The sequence below is a fragment of the Lagenorhynchus albirostris genome, chromosome 1, assembly GCF_949774975.1.
Source record: "Lagenorhynchus albirostris chromosome 1, mLagAlb1.1, whole genome shotgun sequence".
NCBI classification, from domain to species: Eukaryota; Metazoa; Chordata; class Mammalia; order Artiodactyla; family Delphinidae; genus Lagenorhynchus; species Lagenorhynchus albirostris.
In genome coordinates this window covers 190,645,640-190,666,148 of record NC_083095.1, presented here as the reverse complement: position 1 = coordinate 190,666,148, position 20,509 = coordinate 190,645,640, and the positions used below count along the sequence as shown (strand labels likewise).

The 20,509-nt window shown below is 39.4% G+C and overlaps 1 protein-coding gene across 1 annotated transcript in view; it reads left to right on the top strand.

Moving 5' to 3' along the window:
* Window positions 1-4,862: 4,862 nt before the first annotated feature.
* Window positions 4,863-20,509, top strand: part of MTPAP (mitochondrial poly(A) polymerase) — a 28,575-nt gene continuing 12,928 nt past the window's right edge. Inside the window, exons 1-5 of the mRNA XM_060163387.1 lie at window positions 4,863-5,057; window positions 9,845-10,017; window positions 10,543-10,776; window positions 11,835-12,059; window positions 17,809-18,020. Of these exons, the coding sequence (XP_060019370.1) occupies window positions 4,904-5,057; window positions 9,845-10,017; window positions 10,543-10,776; window positions 11,835-12,059; window positions 17,809-18,020 (998 nt within the window). The 5' untranslated portion in view covers window positions 4,863-4,903. The remainder of the gene's footprint in view (window positions 5,058-9,844; window positions 10,018-10,542; window positions 10,777-11,834; window positions 12,060-17,808; window positions 18,021-20,509) is intronic.

The window sequence follows — 20,509 nt, the reverse complement described above, 5'->3', positions numbered from 1 at the left end:
CCAAATGCTTCTGATGCAAGAATCAGGTCCCTGGACCAACTTCAGAAATCCTAGCATCCCCGAAGAGAAAGAACACTTAGTGTGAAATATACGAAGGAAAACTGCAGGACCATCGGTATCACATTTCCAAAGCCTATGTTCACATTTGAAAACATCTGATTATAAGCATTTGTACAGGACTCTCAACCTAATGTTCCATCTTCATGTTCCCCAGACAGCAGCAACCACTTAAAACAAGTCACAGGAGAAAGAGAAAAGCTGTCAGTGCCACTGCTTTATAGAAAGCATCTCAGGGGGAATGAAGATACAGAACACTTTCCATTAAGGCAACTTTGTAGCTCAGAGCTCTGCTTAGTTCACTTAATAGAAGAGATTCTTGTGGTCCTAATAGAAATATTTCCCGTGATTTGAGGTGCCTGAACTACTCTTTCTTTAAGGGTCTTCTGTTGTTGTTTTTAAAAAGTACTGTTAAAATATCATACTTTTTCTTGAGAAAGAAAGAGATATTGACCAAGCGGGGACTGTTGGTTACCCTAATTACTATTCTACCTTTACTCACAGCCTTTTTTTTTTCTTTTACCTTGGGCAAATTATTTAATCTATGCTTCAGTTTCCTCACCCATAAAATGAGCATGATAATAGTTTATTTTATCAATTCTAAGATGAACATTTTCCCCATATTTTGATATTGCTGAAATCAGAGTGCACCTCTCCATTGACAATTTTTTAAAAAGCATTGTGTCCTACATTAATTGGCAGATTTTTCTTAGAGGTGCATAAAATAATGGAGTGTCTTATAATGAGGATGTCTTAGGTTAGATGAAATATGATAATAATATGGATATCCTAAGGTTTTGCGAAGGTTAACTGAGTCAAAAAACAAAATGCTTAAAACTGTGACTCGCTAATAATTAATCACTTGATAAATATAATCTTAATATTCTCACCCATGGATGGATTATAAATTAACTAGTCCCTCCTTGGTGGCCCTTTGGATTGTCTCCACTATTCCTACCATTATGTTCTGCATCAAATATCTTTGTATGTAAACCTTTAAGTGCACCTCTAATTAGGACAGATTCCTAGAAATGGAATTACCGGGTCAGAAAGCAAGGATGTGTTGAAAGGACGGACTTAAAGTCAGTCAAACCTGGGTTAGGATCACCAAAGGATCTTAGTCATTTTATGTAATCTTTCTACATCTCAAGTTTTGCAGGTATCAAATGGGGATAATAATAAAATCCACGGGTGTTACAGAGAAAAACTACAGGCCCAGAATGGCATCACTTGGGCTAAAGCCCAAGATATCAAGCCTCGACTTAATACCTCACCTGTTTGCAGTTTCAACCTCCCCTGGAAATGTAATCGTAATCAACCAGTCTGGAATTTCCCGGTCAGCACCAGTGACATCCTCTATCACGTGGGCCCTGTCCATTCCCCCCGCGGCCCCCCAGAGGAAGAGGCCAGCTGTTTGATAAAATCCCTGCTATTCCCTTCCCACACTGCCCCCCCAAAAAATTGTCCTGGCCTGAAAATAATCCTTTCCTTTCTTTTGTTAATAGCTCCCTTGTCCCGCCCGTCTCTCCATAATAACTCTCCATTTTGTATAACCCCCTGGGGTGCCTCTTAGTTGCAAGGTTGGGTGCTGCCCTGTTCAGGAACCGTTGAATGAAACTAATCAGAGCTTCAAATACACTCGGTGGAATTTTGTTTTTTTAACACAGGCATATTGTGAGGTTTAAATTAAACGATGCAATTAGACAGCATACAATACGGGCCCAGAGTAAGTTAAAAATGAAGGTAAGCTATTTTGCTGGGACGTTGAGACCCCAACAGTAAGCAGGGCTTCACGCCAGCTTTGGAGGGGTCTGAGCTGCACTGCTTGAAATCACCAGTTTCCAACAGTGACCCCGTGTGGCCATAATAGAAACAGCATCCGCGGAAGGGAGGCCTGTGTCGTCAGAATTGATGAGATTCCCTCAGTTCTTTCTCCCGGTGTCGGTTGACCAGACCGTCCGCTGGCAGAAGCCTGTGCCTGGGATTCTTGAACAACCTGAGATAGACAGACTCAGGGAAGGGATAAGGGGCTCCGCCGATCTGAATAGAACGGCCTGAGCGATTGCTTTAAAGGTTGACAGGGGATGACCTCCTAGATACCAATGAAGTGGGGAAACAGTTTATCATCATTTCTGTGAAACTGCATGGGAACAGTTGATCTCCCTGCATAATATAACCATGAGACATACTTTGGCAGTCGTATTTGTCCATTATAAATCCCAACGAATTCTAAGACTGAATTTTAGTGAGTGTTTGGGATGGGCAGCTGATACCCAGGCTCTAATTCACCAAAGGCCTCCTGGCTTGAACTTCTGGAGCAGGAGTTTATATAATGAGCACATTGAATATATCTAACAACTGGCTTGTCAGATGATCAATTTTCATATTTTCATCGATTGTATGTCACAGAACATCATGCCAACCTTGATTCCCTGGTTTCTACAACCTACTCATAAAGATTAACTAAAAGAGAATATGATTTTAAAAGAAGCTTTTAGTTTCTTAAGTAGATAGCTTCTAGGGCTTCCCTGGTGGTGCAGTGGTTAAGAATCCGCCTGCCAGTGCAAAGGACACAGGTTCGAGCCCTGGTCCGGGAAGATCCCACATGCCGCAGAGCAAATAAGCCCGCGAGCCACAACTACTGAGCCTGAGCCCACGTGCCACAACTACTGAAGGCCGCACGCCTAGAGCCCGTGCTCCTGCAACAAGAGAAGCCACCACAATAAGAAGCCTGCGCACCACGACTAAGAGTAGCCCCCACTCGCGGCAACTAGAGAAAGCCCACACACAGCAACAAAGACCCAAGGGAGCCAAAAATAAATAAATAAAAAAAAATCACTCACCTTATGCCTATGTAAGGATATACTAGTATCTACATATAGTTTATGAATTCATAACATAAACTTTTTCTTATTTTTCTTGATATTTCCAGGCTATGAGTTTCACCTGTAAGTTTTTTCAAATTGTCACAAATGTCCCGAAAACTTTCCAATATATTTATTGAAAAAAATTCACATGTTAAGTAGACTCAGGCAGTTCAAAGCCGTGTTGTTCAAGAGCTAACTGTACTTTAAATCATTTCTAGATTACTTATAATACACTGTAAATGCTATGTAAAGAGTTGCTTTCATGGGGAGAATTCAAGTTTGGCTTTTTAGAACTTTCTGGAATTTTATTTTTCAAATGTTTTCCATCTGTGATTGGTTGAACCTGCAGATGTGGAAACGGTGGATAGAGAGGGCTGACTAATTTAATTCTATAGTGAGGAAAAGTGTTATTTTTCTATTGCAGCGAAAATATAAATATTGTAGAGAATGCAAACTTTTCATGATTTTATAGATAAAAAACATAATTTCACAGAAATTGCAAGATTGTGATAGCTCATTCTTTTCAAAATCCCAGTGACTATAAGTTTGCTTTTCTTTGCTAGTAAAGCTTTCCCTGGCATCTCTGCTTGCTGAGCTGTTCTCAGTCGATATATTCAGCTTTGAATGTGAAAATCCTTCTTGGTGACTTGAACAGGAAACCAGGATCTGAAAGGGCATTAGTAAGGTAGCCGGACAATTATCATCCGAATGGGAACACTTTTGAGAGTGAAAGAGTGTGGAGTTAATAATTACATGGGCACAACCTGAATATATGGTTTCTGGAGCCTTATATCACACACGTTCACATGTTATCAAAGACTAGCTTACCGTGTAAAAAGTATTTTAGTGGCATATGAAATGTAGACACAATTTAAGAATTCGCTAATTCTTTTGCTATTGGCTTTCCAACCTGCATAGGATTCCTTTTTCTTTTTAATGATAAAAATAATACCTGTTTGTTTTTTTAAAAAATACCGAGATGCTAAAAGTCTCTCATTTCTATGCCCCTCAGCCCCTACTTTCCCATTTATTGTCTCACCGTTCTGAAAGATAGAAATCCAAAGTGAAGGTGTTAGCAGGGTTATGTTCCCTCTGAAACCTACAGAAGAATTCTTTCTTGTCTGTTCCCAGCTTCTGTGGTTTGCTGGCCAACTTTGGTGTTCTTTGTTTTTTGGCTACATCCCTCCAATCTCCGCCTTGTTATCACCTGGTATCCTCCCTGTGTGTCTGACTTTACATGGCTGTCTTCTTATTTGGAGGTGATGAAGCGTTCTAAGCATAATTGTGATTATTGCCCATCTCTGTGAATATACTAAAAACCATTGAATGGTACACCTAAAGGGGTGAATTGTGTAGTATATGACTTAAATCTCAGTCAAACTGTTACAGAAAGTGTGAAAGAGGGAGCGAGCGGGAGAGGGAGGAAGGAAGGAAGGGGAGGAAAGGAGGGAAAGAAAAAAACCCTGTATAAGGAAACCTAGGTTTAACTTCCATTTCTGCCCCTGCCTGGCTGTAGAACTTTAGGAATGTTACTCAACGTCTCTATGCCTTAACCTCCCCATAAATAAATGGAGATAAGAGTTCCTACGTCACAGGCTTGTTGTAAGGATTAAAAAAGTCAACCCACGTAGCGCACTTAGAACAGTGTTTGGTAAAGAAAAAGTGTCGTTTATCATCTTCTAAGTATAGATTCGCAAGTCAGTGCTCCTTCCTCATGCCCTTGCTCTCTGGTTCTATTTTCATGACTCAGTTTGAAAAAGTAGGTGGCGTGCTTGTTCTCCTGGGAGCCTTCTTTTAGAGAACCGTGGGACGGGAAATCAGACACGTGCGAAAGCCTCATTCAAGCCGCAACTCGCTCTCTTGTATAAGCGAGCGTCCTTCGCCTAGTTTGACCCTCTAGGCTTCCCATCCTTCCCCACCTCCTCCGGGCGCATGCGCGGAAGCGGCGCCCTTTCGTCCGCGCTCTTGCACTTCTGACGATGGCGGCTCGTGGTTTGGGGCTGTTGACCAGTTTGCCCCTCCGTGCTCGGAGAAGTCAAGTCCAGCGTCCTCTCTGCAGGCTTCTCAGTTGCCCAGGAACGGTGGCCGCAGCCGTCGGGAGGGAAGAGCAGTCCTCGGGGAGGGCGGAGACAGGTATGGCGCCGGGGCTGGGGTCGCGGGCGGGCGCAGGGCCGGTGGAAGCGGCGGGGGGACCGCACGGCAGTGTCCCGGCCTCGCTCGGGGAACCTAGGGCTGCCGCCGTGCTTCCGGCGGCGTGGCGGCGGCGCGGTGTGGGACGTTCCTTCCTTCGGGGACTGCGTGCCCAGTGATGAAGTCGTTCAGAGCTCCGCAGCGCAGGCCAGGAGCAGAGTTTGCTAGTGTCTGACAGCTGGGCGAAACGCTGTTGCCAGTTACGGTAGTGAGGCCACAGTTGAGCCAGTCGCTTCTTCGTTCACGGATGTAACTGAGGTTGATGCTCGCAAGTTGCCGATGGAGGCCGAGCGGAGTGAAGCCTTGATGAATAACCAGGACCCCTGGTCCTCCAGTGGAGGCTCTGCCTCTGCAGTTACTGACGTTTGCTTTATTTTTCTGATTCTACCGAGAATCAGCTTGGTAACAGATTTGCCTGGACTGGAACAGGCAGGCGTTCTAAGTTTATAGGCTGGTGTGTTGAGAAGCCCAGTCCCCCCTCTTGTGATCCAAGAGCTGCGTTTATGTTATTTACTATTCTTAAAACAATCTGGCAGGATTGTATCACGGTCTCCATTTTGGAGATGGAGACAGAGGCGCAGAGAGCCTAGGGACTTGCTGCTGAGTTAATTTAGACCTCGAGTCCCGCTGTTAAATAAAAGGTGTTGATTTCTACCATTTCTTGGAGCTGTAGTTTTAAGGTATGAGATTATTTGTGGGAACAGTGCTAAAGAAGGCTAAACAAGTACGGTATTTTCCCGTAAAGTAAATGATAGGGTTGCTGTCCTCATCAGACTGTATGAGAGACTCAAATTGACAGAGCGTTGGAAATATCAATTACCATGACAGTTCATTGAAATGCTGATTGGACTGTATTTAGTAGAAGCTGTTTCTGTTAAAAACTCTTAAGTGACTGAAAATGTGAGTAAGGCTTTTGCCAAAGGAGCTATTGTGATTTAACATGTGTATAGTGGTTTAAATTTTAGAGTATTTTCATATGCTCTTTGAGATATAAAACTCTGTGAACTAGGTATGGAAGGAATTACTATTACTCCATTTTATAGATGTGGAAACAGGCTGGTACAGCTGGCTGGTAAGTGGATCATGCTTAGCTATTCAGTAGCAAAGGTGAGAATAAACCCTTCTGATTCCAAGGCTTCACTTAGTAGAGCTTTGTTGTTTTTCTCAGGAAATGTGTTTCATTTTGTATCATTAGGATAATATGACTGGCTAAATATCCAGGGACTCTTGTGAGGCATAACAAGTAACAAAATCCTCCTTTGAATTTCTTTTCCATTTTTAAAGAGAAGAAGGTGATTATTATAACTCACTTAGAAGCATATACTTTTTTTTTACATCTTTATTGGAGTATAATTGCTTTACAATGGTGTTAGTTTCTGCTTTATAACAAAGTGAATCAGTTATACATATACATATGTTCCCATATCTCTTCCCTCTTGCGTCTCCCTCCCACCCTCCCTATTGCACCCCTCTAGGTGGTCACAAAGCACCGAGCTGATCTCCCTGTGCTATGCGGCTGCTTCCCACTAGCTATCTGTTTTACGTTTGGTAGTGTATATATGTCCATGCCACTCTCTCACTTTGTCACAGTTTACCCTTCCCGATCCCCATGTCCTCAAGTCCATTCTCTAGTAGGTCTGTGTCTTTATTCCTGTCTTACCCCTAGGTTAGAAGCATATACTTTTATAATTAGAAGGAAATTGAGAAATCTCCAGTTCAGTTTTTCACTCAGTGTGAGAACTCGTTGCCAAAAGTTTGGCCTGACCAGTAAATAGGAAGGAAGTGCTCTTACCCCCTTGGGTTTGGATTTGATATCTATATGTGTCTTCTCCCTTTCCTCACCCCGGAAGCTAAGACATTCCCTTGGCTCATTTTGAGCCTTCATCAGATCAAACTTTTGGTCTTCTTTTGTCCATCTACTGCTGGCTGAATCCCCCCCCTCATTATGTGCTTGTGTCTTTATGTTGTTTTTAATTCTAAACGCAGGACAGTGTGTTTTGTGCTTATGGTTTTCAGATTCTGTTATCAAGACCGTTGCAAATTTGAGTCTGTCTTAAAATACTAACACTTATTAGTTTTTCCTCCCAACTTTGTGTTGTTTGTAGATTTGACAAGCCTTTTGCAAGCTCATGTACTTATGCTACCTGAACTTTTTGTCCCCCTCATGACTTTGTCCCGTCTACTCCGTCGTGCCTACTGCTGTTCAAGGTTAGAGCCATCAGTCCTGTTCAAGCCTGTCGCCCCATCTGTCATCACACTTCTCTGTCTCCCTCTCGCACGCAGTCCTGCTCTTCCCCAGTAATCCAGCTGCAGGGATACCTGCATAATAGTGCAAAACATTGTATACCAGTGATATTGCAGTATTGTTTGTGGTAGTGAAAAAGGTAAACCATCTCCGTATTTATCAGAAGATTGATTAAATTACCATAAACCTAAGAATGTTTATGCAGTTATTTTAAAAATGAGGTAAATATATATCTACTGACACAAAAAGATATCAACTATGTATTAAATATTTAAAAGCATGTTACAGAAGAGAATGTATAGTACATTTTCAGTAATTGTGTGAAAAATGTTTATCTCCGGAGAGATACAAATGTATATGTTTATGTCACACCTAATAAGTGGGTATTGGAGGGAACAAGGGGAGGATTTATGCTTTTACTCTCTGAAAGTTTACAGCTTGACTTGACTTTTACAGTAAGCAGTTGGACGTCAGTGTAGACTCGGTAAATATCAGAGACAAGAAGATAGAGGTGGTAATTCCAGCTGGAAAAGCGGGTGAGGAAAGCCTGGACCATAAGAAAAAGAAGGACCAGTTGGAAGGGCTGTCAGCAGACTGAGGTCCAAGTGAGTGAGAGTAATCCCTGCCCTCAGCGTGGAAGACAGACATTCTTCCGTGCTGTTACGTAAACACAGCACCGTGACTTACCTTCTTCCATAGATGTCGAAGTGAGGTAGTGCAGAGGTGGAAGCAATTCTGCCTTGCAGGGTCAGCTCTTCACAGAGCTGAGCACAGTTTGGAGGATGAATGGGAGTTTGCAGGGCAGAAAATGAGAAGGTGGGCATTCCAGCCAGAGAGGAGAAGACTGAAGAGTTCAAGTGTGTGTGGTGGTGCCCCGTGAAGGGCAGCGTGCGTGAGCATCATGGAGGAGGTGGGGCTGAGGTTGACATGGCTGAGGAGGGGGCCGAGATGCCGGCAGCTTCATAGCCGGGCTGTGGGGCTCAGACCTCATCACGAATGCAGCAGGGAAGTCAGAGAAGAAGACTCTCTGAAAACGATTACCTTAGGAAGCTGACTTCGGCAGCAGTGCGGAGAGCGGCTTGAGAAGGACAAGACGGGAGCGAATGAGACCAGTTTAGCGATCAGGCTGCTGTGTTCCAGGCCTGAGATGAGAGACTGATGTGGAAGAATTGGCATCCGGAGGAGAGGAGAGGACACGTATTTAGGAGGTGCACGTCTAGCACCTCTACGGTGAGTGTAGGGAAGACGCGCAGTACGTTTGATCAGTTGTTAGAAGTGTGGAGTAGGGCAGGGCCAAGAGTGCTCTGCGGAGACCTGCCTCGAGGTGGATGCAGCCCAGCAGGCTGGAGGGCCCCACCGGCGCGTACCGCCTGCCTTCCTCTGTCTTGTCCATGAGGATGTCTTGGGGTTTGCTGAAATGAAGGTTCAGTGTGTGTGCAGTATTTCCGTCAGTTTTGTGACCTTTTGAAAGAAGATGAGGCTGAAAGCTTTTGCTGATTTCTGTGCATCGGTTACATTTAATCTCTTTGGAATTAGAACTTGAATGATTTTCGTTTTCCTTGTGTTTAGCTCACTTGTTGATCTTTCCTTTGTGGTCAGTGGAGTATTTACGTCTTGCCTATCACAGCTCTTGCCTTCATTTCCTGTGATTGTAAACTCCCTAACCCCTGGATGGTTTTTAATGGGGAAAAAAAACCCGTCTATTTCTTTAGTAAAAAGTATCACAAGCTCTTTATGGGCAGCAGCTAGGGTTCAGGCTCGCAGACTTCCCTGTGATGCAGAGCACATGATAGTGTGTAACTCATTGTTAATTGTTTGAGCCAGATCAAGACCCTTTACAGAGAAAAACTAATCACTTATTTTATTTTTAAATATTAATTAATTAATTAATTTTGGCTGCGCCGGGTCTTAGTTACTGTGTGGGGATCTTCATTGCGGTGTGTGGGATCTTTTAGTTGCAGCGTGCGGACTTCTTAGCTGCGGCGTGTGGGATCTGGTTCCCCAGTGAGGGATCAAACCTGGACCCCCTGCATCGCGAGCGCAGAGTCTCACCCACTGGACCACCAGGGAAGTCCCCAAAACTAATAAGTTACTTTAATGCATTAAACTTCTAAACTCATTGTCTCGTTGCACTCAGGCTTGTAATCATTTTTTTTCAGGTTTTGGAATGTTACAGCTTATACAAACTTTGTATGTGTGTATTTGTGGAAGTGGTTTTACTTTTAAAATTGTGTGGAGTGCTCCCTTTTTAGCGCTCTGCCTTGAGTATAGTCAGTCAAGACAGAGTGGACAATTTAATGGTAATCACAAGAGAATGGTAATAGGAAGACTGGGAATAGTATAGCTTCCCCCTTATCAAGGAGAAGAAAGCAGACGGAATGAGGATGAAGTTGGTGTGGTCAGGTGTAAAATCTTTGTATACCACACCAAGAGATGCTTTGAATTTTACGTGTGTGTGTTGGGAATGTCTTTGTCTCATTCATAGGCTCTGAAGACAGGACTCCAAAAAAGAGATTCTCTGAGGTGCAAAAAGAGAGACGAGAACAGGCCCAGCGGACTGTGTTAATCCACTGCCCAAATAAAATCAGCGAGAAGAAGTTTCTCAAGTACTTATCCCAACATGGATCTATTAACAACCACTTCTTCTATGAAAGCTTTGTAAGTATTTGAAAAACAATCTAACTTAACATTCATACTTTTTTTAAAGTTATTTTTTGCTCTGTTGCCTCTGCAATATGGTAAAGTTAGATTCTTTTTTGATATCCTGCATCTATCTTTGTGTAAATTTCTTCAATGAGTTTTTTTGATATGAGAATAGAAATCCTTATAGGAGTATCACAGAATTATAAGCATAATTATACCTGAATCGTTCCATAATTTGAATACTTTAAATCGTTCCATTACCTTAGGTGTAGAAGCCAGTGGGAGATCTTTGTTTTGCCTTTTAATTTTCTATTTCAGCATTATTTTCAGCTTCTCTTAACTAATACCACTTTATAATGTTCCTTTTCTTAATCTGCTTATAATGGTTAAAACCATTGCTCGTGTTAGAAGTGTATCATTGTAAATTTTAAAAATTAGTATTTTGCCTGTTATGATAATTGCTTTGAAATATGAACTAAAATACTATGTTAAAACTAGAGTTTTGAAGTGTGTTCTGTTCTTCTTGTGTTTTTGGTATAGGGTCTTTATGCTGTTGTAGAATTCAGTCAGAAGGAAAGCGTAGCTTCACTGCAGAATGTAACTCGTACTCCAAGCCTGGGCACAGAGGCTGCAATTCCATTCAGATCACGTTACTTCAATTTAAAGTTGAAGACTCCATTAAACCAGACTTCTGAGCAGTCAAGTATTCGATGTAGGAATCAGTCTTCTCCTTCAAGCAAGAAGCTTTTTGAATTACTTTGTTGTGCAGAAAGTGTAAGTTTATAGGTGTCCTTCCCCGACTTGATATGTGTGTGTGTTTGACTTGTTTTGTATATTGTAAGTTTTTATTATTAGATATTCCTACTGAGTGAAAAGTAAAAGTAATCCTTCCTGACTCCCTGCCACCATATCCCATTTGTAATCCTCAGAAGGAACCACATTCTTCCAAAGTTTTGGGCCTTTGGATTATTCTGGCTTTCTTTCTCTTGTCAACATGGCATATAATCGTACATGGCATTCTTTTATAAATTTTAAAATACCTTATTTCTGGTTTTATCTCTTTTTTTCTGCTCTAGTAATGTTTATAGTAGTTTTGGTTTTTCTTACTCAGACTTGTCAAAGGTTTAGCTAGTCCTTTCCAAGAATATGTTCATGGTTTTAGTTATCAAAATACTATTTTGGGGGTTGATTTTCTAATTTTTAAAGAAAAAACCTTTTGTATTTCCTCTGCTTTCTGTTATTTATTTTTCTTGAGTTAAGTGTTTAGTTCAGTTATTTTCAATATTATTTTCAAATGTGGGCATTTAAGGCTGTGGTTTTCATTTTAAATATTCAGCTCCAGCATGCGCCTTCACAGTGTGTGATCGTTCTATCACCAGCCTTCTAGGGAACATACAGGACTGCTGTTCGGAGGAACTGGGGGACCTTGGGCCTGCATTCCTTGGAGCCTTGCTTATTTCTGGTGTTACTTGCCTTTAACATTGGTTCTTCTCTCCCCCCAACTTCATTTAAATGTCCAGCTTTGTGGTTGCTTTGACCTCCTCTACTGGGGCATTTTACTGTTTGCATTTTCTAAAACAATACTTTATACTCATGGCCTAAGAAAAACAGTAGTTTTAATTCTAGGCAACTTTTGTTTTTTGCTGGTGTCCTCATTCCTTAGTGCTTTTTAAAGGGCATTTGTAAAATCCACTTTTAAGGCTACATGTAAAAAGATTGCGCCTTTTTAAGGTAGGTCTCCTGAGCCATCAAATTTCAGGAAGTAAAATGACAATTACTTCACGTGACCTTAACATTTTCTATATTCTCTTGTTTTTGTTCTGGCCAGCTAGGTCGATGATCAGCTGAACACTCTCCTGAGGGAATTCGAGCTCACAGAGGAGAACACCAAGCTCCGGTATCTCACCTGCTCTCTTATTGAAGATGTAGCCGCTGCGTATTTTCCGGACTGCACCGTCAGACCCTTTGGCTCTTCAGTGAACAGTTTTGGAAAATTAGGATGTGATTTGGACATGTTTTTGGATCTAGATGAAATTGAAAAATTTAGTACTCACAAGGTAATTACATTTCTTTAAATCACAACGTTGTCAGAAAAAATAAAGGAAATCTTTGGATTTAATAAAATTACAACTTGATTTCTAAGCTTAAGAAGCAGTATGGTTAAAGAGTAGGGTCTGTTTGATACTGATTCTTTGGAATTGTAAAGTCTTTCTTTGTATTGGTCTAATGTTATCATTTTTTTGTGAATATCTTAAACATGTAATAAAATGATTGTTCTCTTTGAGGGTTGAGAATTTTTTGGGGTAGGCCAGGGTTCCTTACTGTGTTATTCAGATTATGTGTGTATTAACTAATTTTTTCATCTGCGTGATTTAGTGAAATGCTTTTTACATCTCATGATTTTTGTTTCTCTTCATTTCTCAGAATTCTTTTGATATTTGTTTTATTCAAAGACTATGTTAGCTACATATAGGTATATGATTATTATACCTTTTTATTGGGTTGTTCATTTATCATTAAATTTTGTCCATCATCTCTAAATGCCTTTTCTTTCAATTCTTTTTTCTTGGTGAAGATGGCGGCTCGTTACTTGTCTCACGCACCTTCTCCTCCTGCATCAGTATTTCCAGCCTTCACATGTGTTGTTACGTTTTGGGTATAAATAGCAGATACTGAATTCTATGCTTTTACTCCAATCTGGGAGTCTTCTTATTTATTATGACTGGTAATTTTTGGATTTATTTCTACTGTCTTATTTTTTATTTCCTATTTTCTATGCTTTTTCTTTGCTTTTCATTCCTTTCCTTTCCTCCTCCTGTTGGATTCTTTCTTTAGTCTGCCCTTTCCTCCCTTCCTGTTACAGTTTAGAAATTGTATATCCCATTTATGTTCTTATTAACATGCGTGTCTGACAGAGTAAACTTAATCAGTGTGTCTGTCATCATCCCAAACAATATGAGGTGCTTTAATTTCATTACAACTTTGATTTGAAAAGGCTTCTGTGTTTTTGTAAAATCTTAGCTTTTTAGGACTGTTCTTTCTTATGTATTTCAAACTAGTAATCGTCTCTGTGTAGATGTCCAGTTGAAACTTCAAACTTGACATTTTGAAAACAAAACTTTATCTTCATCTCCTTGTAAATATTCTTTATAAGTTTTTATAAAAGTTCTTAGGTATGTGTCACATGTTAATCAGTGGCATTTTAGCTTTCCTGACATTTGCCGTCGTCTAAGCGAAGATATCTAAGCTAATCTTTCAGGTCTACCTCTTCATTTACATACTCAAAGCTATGGTGACACGGTCCCTTATAAATTCTCACTTAGATGGTTGTAGCAACATCCTGCTTTCCACGTGCTTCTCGTGTCATGCCTTGGTATTCCAGCCCTCAGTCTCTGCTGGAGTTATCTTAAAACACAGATTGGATCATCCACAAGCTTAGAACAGTTCTTGGTTTTAACACAGAATTGAAATGATCTGTCTCATAATTGATTTTAGTAATCGTTTGTCTTTCTCTATCTTCACACACCCAGTTTTCCAATCACATCATTTAATTACCAGTTGTGGGGCACTTTTAGGATATGAATGGCCACTGAACCGTCGTTCTGTGTCTTCACTGAGGAGTGCGCTTCCCTTCCACGCCTGGGTACCATTCCTACACGGGTTTCAAGGCCTCGTTCTGACTCCACCGTCTTAAACCATACTTGATTGTTTCCTCTGCTCCGGTCAAAATTAATCACTCCGTTTTTGTAGTGTAGCTCATACTTCTGTCTCCAGATTCCTTCTGTGTTACGTTTAGTTCGTGGTTGATCTGTGTCTCTCACTGTATCCTAAGCGTGGGCAGGGCAGGATCCATGTCTGTTCATTTTCTCATCCCACACAGCGCCCGCCATACTTTATCTGCTCAGCATGTAATTACATAGTTGAAACTGGCCAAGAAATACGAAACACATGAAAGTGAAACGGGTCAGTCTGATTAAGACTAACATGTCCTTGAAATTGTATTAAATTCCTGGCAGGGACACTTAAATTATTTTAGGCTATTTTTATATTAAATAAAAGAACTTGCCAGATAATTGAAGTGCATTATAATGTGTTGTAATGGTGAAAGCTTGGGCTCGGGAGGGCAGAATAGCAGTTCTTTTACTTACCAGCTGTATGACCCTGGGAAAGTTATTTACCTTCTCTGTGCCTCGATTTTCCTAGCCATAAAATTGGCATAGTGCTGTAATGCCAGCTCATGGGGTGTTTGAGAGGATTGCTAGACAGTAAGAAATACATTTTTTTCTGTTGGAAGCAGAGGAAGGAGTTGGAAACTTAGTTGGATCTTAGATTTCTGAAATAGAGAGCTGTTAGGAAAAGATATTTTAAAAGACGGTGCTCCAGTCTCACTAAACAATTTAACATTATTTCGTATGTAGGTTTAACTTACGCAGTGTTGTTATAAACATATACTCTGAAATATATGCTTGTTTAAGATGATAATAGCTTTGCTAATAGAAACATTTTAAAAATGAAACATGAAAAACAGGAACACTTTTATTTTTAAATAAATAAGAATAAATTTTAAACCAGGAGCACTTTTAAACTCATCCTCCATAAAGCAGCTTCCTGACCACTGTATGCAGTTGTGAGCCTCTCCCTCTTACCTCTTGGTGCTCCGTGTGTCCCAGCACTCCCCCTTGGTGTGTGGCTCTCTGGGCTTGTTTTATTCTTCAGCCTGAGTTGAGGGCAGTTAGGAAGAGATTATAATATAATCTATACAGCTTTTAACGTGATTTTTTCCCCCCACTTAATAGTGTCTCAGCATCTCAGTCTACTGCATCCTTTTCAATGGATGCAGAATGTTCTGTTGAACGAATGTACCATAATTTACTTAACCAGTGCTTTATTTGTTAGACAGGGGACGGTATCTTTTTTCCCCACTTTATTGCCAACTATATTAGGTAATATTCTTAGGTTGTGCATAACAGAAACCAACCCAAAGCAGCTTAAACAAGCAAACAAAAGAAGTAGAGGAAGCATCCCAGAGCCCAGGGTCAGGAATGTGGGTGAGTCTTAGGAAAGGACAGCACTAGGAAGTATAACCAATCAAGAGTCCACGAAGGGTTCTGCTTCTTCTCCACGTATTTGATTTACTTAATATCTTCCTTCCCTTCACTCCCCTTTCCCCACCCGCTTCGATTTTCTTTACATTTTCATCCTCATGGTGTAGACTGTGCCTGCCCCAAAGCTTCTGAGTTATGTTTCAACCACGTGGTTGCCTCATAACCTCAGCTGCAGTTCCTGGTGGAGACGGCTGGCTGGATGAGGGTGTGCCCCTACAGTGCTCACATCAGCCGCCCTGCCTGGTCCACATGTGTTGTCAGGGCCATGATCCTTTCAGGGGGACTGAGTTCTCAAAGAGGGGTAGGAGGCTTTACTAAGCTAGACAGAGCTCTTAAAAAGTGTCTACCACACAAATAATGCTGCAGTGAGGGGACAGCCTTGCAAATCAGCTCATCTGTATGAGCGTTCCTTTGGGGTGATTTCCTAGGATTTGAATAGCTAATCAAAAGCTTATTGATATGTATTTTGCTATTTCAATACTGAAGTTGTCCCAAAAGTATGTCCCGGTTTACACTCCCACTGACGGGATGTATGTGTTTCCCCTCACCCACCAACACTGGTCCTGTCGCCCTTTTTGTCTTTGCCAGACTGATAAATGAAAAATCTCATTGTTATTTTAATTTCTTCTTAGTTTCTGGACAACAAGAACATCTCTTTCTATGTTTCTTACTCATTTTTATTTCTTCTGTTAGTTTCTTATTCAAGTGTTTTTGTCCATTTTTAGAATTGGGTGGGCTTTCGTCCCTTCCATTTTCGTCCCTTCCCTTCATAAATTAGGAAAGTTAGCCCTTTATATGATATGTATTATTGTCTTCATTTGTCTTTTATCTAGTAAGGAATATATGTTTGGCCTGAAGATGGTTTTAATTTTTATTCATCCGTATTCTTTTGTGTGTTCTGGAATTTCATGTCATGCTTAGAGAATCCTTCACTCCAAGATTGTAGAAACTTTGCCCCATTGTGTTCTGGTACTTTATTGATTAAAACCTTTTATGTTTAAGTCTTTGGTCTGTGTTGAATTTACTTTGGTTTTGGACTAGTCTAGTGTATTTTTTTAATGGCCACTTGGCTCATTGTTTCAATAGCAATTTTCCTGCAGTAATTTGCAGAGTTCATTTTATTAACTATTAAATTTCTGTAGTTAGGTCTGTTTGTACTGTTTTCTTCTATTGATCTACTGTCCTCGTGCATATATTTCCTGTTATAACTACTGTGGGTTTACAGATCTTATTAAAATGGAAAGGCTAACTTGGAAAGGGCACATGTATGTTCACAGAATTTATAGAATCTATGGTTCTACTATTGTATTACTTTATGATATATACTGTGGTATGTAAGTTAATTATAAAAAGCCAATGATTTTTCAGGTTAGTATTTTTACTCTAGAGAAACAAAAGAAAACTGAAGATATTTTGAAAGTATTTTTATTGAAGTATAGTTGGTTTACAATGTTGTGTTGATTTCTGGTGTCCAGCAAAGTGATTCAGCTATACATACATATATTCTTTTTCATATTCTTTTCCATTATGGTTTATCACAGGATATTTAATATAGTTCCCTGTGCTATACAGTAGGACCTTGTTTATTTTATGTATAGTATCAATAGTTTGTATCTGCTAATCCTAAACTCCTAATTTATCCCTCCCCCACCCCCTTGGGTAACCATAAGTTGGTCTTCTATGTCTTCTGAGTCTGTTTCTGTTTTATAAATAAGTTCATTTGTATCATATGTTAGATTCCACACACAAAAGGTATCACATATTTGTCTTTCTCTTTCTGACTTCACTTAGTATGATAATCTCTGGGTCCATCCGTGTTGCTGCAGATAGCATTATTTTGTCCTTTTTAATGGCTGAGTAGTATTCCATTGTGTGTGGGTGTGTGTGTGTCACATTGTCTTTATCCATTCATCTGTCGATGGACACTTAGGTTGCTTTCATGTCCTGGCTATTGTAAATAGAGCTGCAATGAACATTGTGGTACATGACTCTTTGAATTATGGTTTTCTCAGGGTGTATGCCCAGTAGTGGGATTGCTGGGTTGTATAGTAGTTCTATTTTTAGTTTTTTAAGGAACCTCCATACTGTTCTCCATAGTGGCTGTATCAATTTCCATTCCCACCAACAGAGTAGGAAGGTTCCCTTTTCTACACACCCTCTCCAGCATTTATTATTTGTCGACTTTTTAATGATGGCCATTCTGATGGGTGTGAGGTGATACCTCACTGTAGTTTTGATTTGCATCTCTCTAATAATTAGTGATGTTAAGCATTCTTTCATGTGTTTGTTGGCCATCTGTATGTCTTCTTTGGAGAAATGTCTATTTAGGTCTTCTGCCCATTTTTTGATTGGGTTGTTTGCTTTTTTGTTATTGAGTTGTATGAACTGTTTGTATAGATTGGAAATTAAGCCCTTGTCGGTCACGTCGTTTGCAAATATTTTCTCCTAGTCTGTAGGTTGTCTATTTTGAGAGCTGAAGATTTTTGGTCTGCTTTTGGCTGTGATCGCATGAAGAATTTTTTGTGTATGTGTTTGTGTGGTTATTGATTTTCTTTGTTTTGGGTTTTGTTGGGGGGGGTGTGTGTGTGTGTGTGTGTGTGTGTTTTGGCCAGAAATGACTTAGAGCATCCTTTTAGAAAAGTTTTTTTAAGAAATTCCTTTTTATGAAAAGCTCCTGTTTACAAATGTTTTTATTATTCAGGTCTCAGGAAATTTTCTGATGGAATTTCAAGTGAAAAACGTTCCTTCGGAAAGAATTGCAACACAGAAGATCCTGTCTGTGGTAGGAGAATGCCTTGACCACTTCGGCCCGGGCTGTGTGGGAGTGCAGAAAATACTAAATGCTCGGTGCCCCCTTGTCCGGTTCTCACACCAGGCCTCTGGATTTCAGTGTGATTTGACTACTAACAATAGGTATGGTCTCTTATTTATTATCTTAAATGTGAATGTTATAAGGTATTAGGATAGTTTTTCTGGTACAGAAACAATGGCTTTCGACTCTTTGATATGCTTTAATAATAATTTTTTTAAAATTTGAACACTTGAATTGAAAAGTAGGGTTTTCAATTATTAAAATGTTAACATGCTTAACTAACATCCTCTGAGAAGACTTGTGTTTCATTGTTCTTACTTACGTAGCCTGATAACAACTCAGAAATTCCGAAGTATATAGCCTTCTAGCGCACTTGGAAAATAAAGCAGTACCTTGGGCTTGTGCTCTCAGCTGCTTCCAGATGCAGTCGACTGTGTGTCCAAACAAAGGTAGCATTTGCTTAAGTCAGACGGTGGTCTGAGCAGCCTAATGAGACTGTGTAGTTTTTCTTCAGCATGTTTTCATTTTATTATCAACCCGTTTGCTTTAAAACACATGGGATGAGAATGACAAGTTCTTTTATACTCTGGCGACTTTTCTTTGGTTCTCAGTAGGGAAGACTTCTCAGCTGAGGAGTTTGTTTCTTTATACTCTAGTATGCTCATTACGTGTGTTTGGTTTCACTGTACTCTCTGCTAGATACATAATCAGAAGTACAAATAGATTCAGAAAATCCAATCTAGAGCAGTTTTGATTAAACTCAAGTGTTCACTAACAAGTCAGTGCTAAGTACTTTTGAATAATAAAAATATATACTGTATTTCTATCATTACTATATTTTCTTTATAGTATATAAATAGAATAAAATGACTTTTTTTTTTAGAGGTGAAAGATTACATCATTAATTTTTTTTTTTTAGCAAGAAACACCTTTATATAAATCCATGCAATCAGAATAGTTTTTAAACTATTGAAATTTTTTTTTCACACATACACGCTGTATTTTATTTTTACAAGAGATAGACTGCCACCAAGCATCGTAAATGGATGACCATAACGAAAGCAACAATGACTGCAATTACCAAACACGAAACCCACTCACACTATGTCATAATAGTGACATTCAGTCCAGGAATCGTCCACTGTAACAGCTCCTTTACTTTGCAGTGAAAATTGATTTGTATATATTTTGCTTCTGAGTCCTTGTGGGATTTTTTTTTTATTCAAATAGAAAGTCACAAAAATTATAATCATCCTCATCAGTTCACTCAGTCCCATGTAATTAATTTTTTTTTCATCTTGATCTTTTGTTAGCACTTTTATGAGTTCATCAGTTTTCCATTAGAGTTCTGAAAATGCTTATTCATTCAGTTCAGCAGTATAGTCAGTTACCAGAAACCTGTACTTGTCAGAGTCTTTTCCATGAATTCCTTGAAGATGAAACCCTTTTATAGGAACATTTTTGCAAGAGCATCAGAGTACACCCAGAACTGTCTGTAAATGACAAAAGACTTAAAAGTGCCCACGGTTAAAGATTTGACAAAAGTTTATAATAATGCAGTTGACAAGGAAATTTAGTTATTTCTGAGATATACATTTTAAAGTAATAACTAGAATTATGACTTATAACATTATACCAGGACATATAAGATTTTTAGAAATTTCATGTAACGTCTGAAACATTTATATTAACATATTTCCATACAAATAACCCAAAGAACGTTTAGTATTAGTTGTTTTTCTGTTTGTTTTTTTATACAGCAGGTTCTTATTAGTCATCAGTTTTATACACATCAGTGTATACATGTCAATCCCAATCGCACAATTCATCTCACCCCCCCCCCCGTGGTTTTCCCCCCTTGGTGTCCATATGTTTGTTCTCTACATCTGTGTCTCTAAAAGGACATTTATCTTTGTAATAGTGTTATTTTCATGGTCTTGTTGGTATAGTTTTAAAAATTTTGTCTTAATATGCTTCAGGTTTTTATACCCTCATTGTTTTTTTATATCAGATACCTTGCACTATTTGATATTTATTTTTCAGCTTAATTTACCTTCATTTACATGGATAAAACATTTAATCACCATGAATTTCTAATTTGACATTTCTGTTCTTTTCCTTAAACTCAGGAGGTAAATGCCATCCATGGTGGTACTTAGTAGACAGTTTGGAGCTGATACTGTGAAATGATGCTGTGCCCTCTCTCAGCTCTTTGAGTAATTAAAAAACATGTCTTGATCAGTAGGAGATTAATTTTAAAATAATTCTTATAATTCTTTGCACTGTAACATTATGACTAGAAAACTTATTGAAAACAGGCTCTGAAGATTGATTTCTTAATAGACATTTTATCTTCATGGATTGTGGTTTTTATAAATATTAAACTTAAGTAATTTGGGCTGAATTTTAAGACATTTATACTTTCTTGATAAAATAAGTAGAATGTTTTCCTTGTCTGTCAAAGGACTAGATAACCCCCCTGTCCCATTCTAAAGTGTCCTGATTTAGATGATAAAGTATAAGGTTATTTCACCTATAATCTACAATGAGATCAAATTGTTTTTGAAATTCAGTTATCAGGAAATCTTTA